The sequence below is a fragment of the Fukomys damarensis genome, unplaced genomic scaffold, assembly GCF_012274545.1.
Source record: "Fukomys damarensis isolate Sample0158 unplaced genomic scaffold, DMR_v1.0_HiC HiC_scaffold_2, whole genome shotgun sequence".
Taxonomy (NCBI): domain Eukaryota; kingdom Metazoa; phylum Chordata; class Mammalia; order Rodentia; family Bathyergidae; genus Fukomys; species Fukomys damarensis.
The window spans coordinates 21,700,096-21,704,716 of record NW_022900914.1 but is presented as its reverse complement, the minus strand read 5'-3'; the positions used below and the strand labels follow the sequence as shown (position 1 = coordinate 21,704,716).

Genomic DNA, 4,621 nt, shown 5'->3' with positions numbered 1-4,621 from the left:
TTTTGGTTTTTTGAGACAGAGTCTCACTATGTAGTTCAGACTGCTCTGCAACTCACTATGTAGCCCAGGCTGGTCCCGAACTTGCAGCAATCCTCCTGCGTGCTGGGATTACAGGCATGCGCCACCACGCCTGGCTCTATTTCTTAATTTTTTAGAGAATTTGACAAAGACTTAAGAATGGTGAATATTTTAAGCCTTCCGTGCCTAGTGTTCAATTTTTATTCCTTCCAATTCTTATTCCTTGTGTTTGCTTCTGCACTTACGTACAAAATCGTATTCCTTGAAATTTTTCTAGGTAACATATATGAAAAAAAACCAACTCTAATCTTTGGTATAAATAGGTTACTGGGACTACAGATAATCTCTATTTCTTCTCCCCCATACTTTGAAGATTCATGTTAACTTATTACTTAACTGGATCAATCTACTGAAATTTTTGGGCAAATTCTAATTGGAAAGTTTGGGCCTCTAGTCTGGTTTGTGCTTACACATTTATTAACATAGCACTCACCAAATCCTTCCTAACATGGGAAGGAGTTGACAGAAATGGAAATCCCAAACATAAAGAATCAAATTAATTAGTCATTGTGCCCAAAACAAGGTGGGTCAGTTATGTAGCAGGATACAACACAGATCATTTCACATGCTCAGTACACTAATTTGTAAGATTGGGTTTCCTGTTTGTACATATGCAGATTTTCTTTGCACAGAGGCTATGCTACATGTTTTTCACACAAAAACCAAATAAAATCCTGTGAACCTCTCTCCCCCCTTGCACCTTGAATACAAACATTAAAGCTAACAAAAGATACATTTACAGCCAAACTCTTTCAGTATTAGAGGATATGTCAACAATTTAAAAGTTACTGTTTTGATGTACTCTGCTGTACCTGGCATTTCTAATACTGAACAAATGTGCCCAAGAAAGGTGGGTAATTCTGTTTTTTTTGTTTTTGCTAAGACCACTCAACACCGTGCTATATTTCTTATGTAAATTTTGAACCTAAGCTGAAACACACAACCAATAAGTGAGATCAAAGTCAATGGTAATACAATTAAGGATTAAAAACAAAACAAAAAAAGAGCCTCCCATATATTACCTAATTCAGGTCAACTAACAAGGTTAGAAATTTAGGTGAACGGACATGGAAAACTGCTAAAACAACCTTGTGTATAGCTCCTAAAAAATACAGTATAAAAGCCAGGCATGGCGGCACACACCTGTTATCCCAGCACTTGGGAGGCTGAGGCAGGAGGATCTGCCACAAATTTGAGGCCAGCATGAACAACAGACTCTGTCTCCAAAACAAAACAAACAACAGTATAGATGCCAAGACACAGCTCAGCAGTGTAGCACCTGCCTAGCAAACTCGAGGTCCTGAGTTCAATTCCCAGTACCAAAAGAAAAAAATACAGTATAAAAATCTAACAACAACAGAAAAAATGATCACGATGCTAAATTTAAATTCCACAATTCTGTGAAAACAGTGCTTTAATCAATACCACTCAACTTTTTACTGACACCTAAACTTCCTTAGTAAAATGCTTGATTAACTATTTTCAAACCATTAGTACAAAATGCCAGCCCTTGTGCTCTCCTAGGAAAGTTTATTGGGTAAGACAGAAAAGTAAACTAGTTCTGAGCAGAGGAACTTGGGGTATAGCATGCAGGGACTTCCACAGACTAAGAAACTGCCTGAATGTTTATAGTGCGGGGAATCAACACGAGAAACCAGGACTTGCTGCTAGGCCAGTTCCCGAGCTGGCTTCCCCATCTCGTTTCCCTCTCCTCCCTTCCTCCTCTCCTCTCTCTCTTTCCCCTCCCACCCTCGCTCTTGAGTGGATTCTCAGGGACTGACTGGCCTGGCTAGTTCTGGGGTTACTGTTAATGAGGTGCAGATGCTGATAACGAATTCCTTTCTGTTCCTGAACCTCAAGTTTTTGGACCTGGTATCTGTATTTTTTTTTCTTATACCCTTCTGATATAAAGGAAGTAAATTGTATGTATGCAGGACATTTTCCAAATTTTATTGTCCTTAAGTAGTATGGAAAATTGAGGTTGAAAAGGTTATTTTTTTCAGTTCTTTCTTGAATTTTTTCATCTCTTACACAAAAAGGCAAAGTGGACCTCTATATTTGGATGCAAATAGAACGTAAGAATAAATATATCTATAATCCAGGCTGAGGCAGGAGGAAGCAAATTTGAGGACAGCCCAACCAACTTAGCGGAACAGTCTCTTAAAATAAAAGTGAACAAAAAGGTTTGGGTGGGGATGTAGCTCAGCCCTCCCTGGGTTCAATCTCCAGGAGTACTCACCCCCCAGCAAAAGGAACTAAACATTGTCTGTGTTTCTGGGGCAACCTGATGAGAGGTGAAGCAGGATGAATACCAAGCTCCACTGTTAGGTATGGGAAGAGGGGCTATAAAAACCAACCAACCAACGAACCAACCAACCCTAAAAGGAGATGGAGACTGAACTATGCATACATTCAAATATTTTTCCTCTTTCCTCATTTTACCACATGGCCATGCCATCTCCTACAGATATTCCAGCATCAGCCCAGGGAAGAGTGAACTTTTCATACTTTCTAAATGTATCTTTTGCAAAAGGGAAGGGGACCAAGAAATGGAGGGAGGAGGCAAGGAGAGAAGGGAAGGTGACTAAAAAAAGAATTAGGATGTATTATTTATGTGTACACCCTTGCATGATGAATGTAAACATTATGTACTGCAAACATGTATTAATAAAAAAATAAGGGCTGGGGATTTAGTTCAGTGGTTCCACTGCCTGCCTCGTAATCGCAAGGGCCTGAGTTCGATCCCCAGTACAAAAACAAAACAAAACCAAAAAAATGTGTATCTCTGTTATAGCTTATGTCTAGATGTCCCCCCAAAACCTCATGTGGTCATAGTTGGGGAGTTTCAAAGGTGGTTGGATTAGGGGGTGTGGACATGGTGTGATGCTGGGATTAAGGGTGTGGATAATGAAAGCCCTACCCTGGGTATGAGTGGCACCAATCAACAGCCTTGTAGCTCGCATGGAATACAAAAGGACAGAATGGTTTACTGCAGCTGCTGCTTACTGCCTTCTGCCTGCCACATCATGGACTGTTTGTCCTCTGTCTTGCCTCTTTGCTATGCCACCCAACTACAGACTGAAACCCTAACAAAACTGTGAGCTGAAACAGACCTTTCTTTTTTTAACTTCTGTGTGTTGGGTGTTTTGTCTCAGTGACAAGAAAAGTACCTAACACCATATATCCCTAATTATTCTGTATTGACAACTCAAAGAGAAGTTTAAGTACAGTCAGATGTAAGTTATACAAGCTTAAAAAGTAACTGGATTATAATTTCATTTATAAAAGATCATAAAGAATCATAAAAACAAAAGTTATGTTGTTCTAGGGTAGCTCCTCTCTCAGTATGAGTGAGATTTGGAACTGTGAAAGCACTGTGTGGCGATTCCATGCAATGAGCTGAGTATGAAAATACTGTACCTTTAGGTCCTTTTCCAGGTGTGGGCTCGACAGTAGTTTTGCTCCATATAAGCATGACTCCGCCTGAGTCTCCAGTAAGGACATCTCCATTCCCCAAGAATGCTAAACACTGCACAAATTTTGGTTTTTCATACTTCTACAATGAAACAGTGAGAATTTCCATTATTCCTTTTGGCACAATGATTTATGTTTACTCGACAATTTAGAAAACGTTATAACATCCTGATCCTTACCCCAAAAATTCCCTGTTTTCTTGTTAGAGAATTGCCGTTCCAAGTCCAGAAAAAAATATGAGATTTACCACATGTTATTATGGTATTTGCATCTGTGGGGTGGAACTCCACAGCCAAAACAACTTCATTTGTTGTCTGTGAAAAGAGCAAGCTTTAGGTGAAGGTATGTTCTTACTGCTATTAAGTGCCAACAAAGACAGAAAATTTTTGATAATACATTTTTTTTGGTAACAGGATTGAACTCAGGATATTGAGCTTGTGAGGCAGGATTAGTGCCACTGAGCTAAATTCCCAGCCCTGATAACAGATTTTTAGAATAAAGATTCAGGGCTGGGGATTTAGCTCAGTGGTTCTGGTGTCTGCCTTGCAAGCACAAGGACCTGAGTTCAATCCTTGGTACCAAAAAAGAAAAAAAAAAAAAAAAAAGATTTAATAAATGTGATGTCCATATACTATTTTAATGTTACTTATTTATAAAAACTTTGCACTCACAAGACATATATATGAATTATAGCTTTATGCCAGACACTGCAGAGTACGCCTATAATCCCAGGAGTCTGGAAGCTGAGGCAGTAGCACTGCTGCACGTATGAGGTCAGCCTGAGCTCCCACTCCAAAAAAGCTTTATATTATTTTAATTTCTTACATATTCAGGAAAAGCAGATTAGAGCTACTAAAACCCAATGCTGGGTGTGGTGGTGCACACCTGTAATCCCAGCATTCGGAAGGATGAGGCAGGAGGATTGCTGTGAGTTTGAGACCAGCCTGGGCTACACAGCGAGTTCCAGAGCCAGCCTGAACTACACAGTGAGACCCTGTCTCAAACCACTCCCCACACAAGAAGAAGGAGGAAGGAGGAAGGAGGAAAGAGGAAGGAGGAGGGAGGAGGG

The 4,621-nt window shown here is 40.0% G+C and overlaps 2 protein-coding genes across 3 annotated transcripts in view; one reads left to right on the top strand and one right to left on the bottom strand.

The window, feature by feature from the left end:
- The window catches only part of Eml4 (EMAP like 4), a 157,980-nt gene that overhangs the window by 30,711 nt on the left and 122,648 nt on the right, over positions 1-4,621 (bottom strand). For both annotated transcript variants that reach the window (XM_010604928.3, XM_010604929.3), the window contains 2 exons: positions 3,732-3,866; positions 3,499-3,634 (listed from right to left, as the gene is read on the bottom strand). In XM_010604928.3, coding sequence (XP_010603230.1) covers positions 3,499-3,634; positions 3,732-3,866 — 271 coding nt within the window. The remainder of the gene's footprint in view (positions 1-3,498; positions 3,635-3,731; positions 3,867-4,621) is intronic.
- LOC104848775 (cytochrome c oxidase subunit 7A-related protein, mitochondrial) overlaps positions 1-4,621 on the top strand; it is an 84,401-nt gene that overhangs the window by 56,178 nt on the left and 23,602 nt on the right. The window lies entirely within an intron of this gene.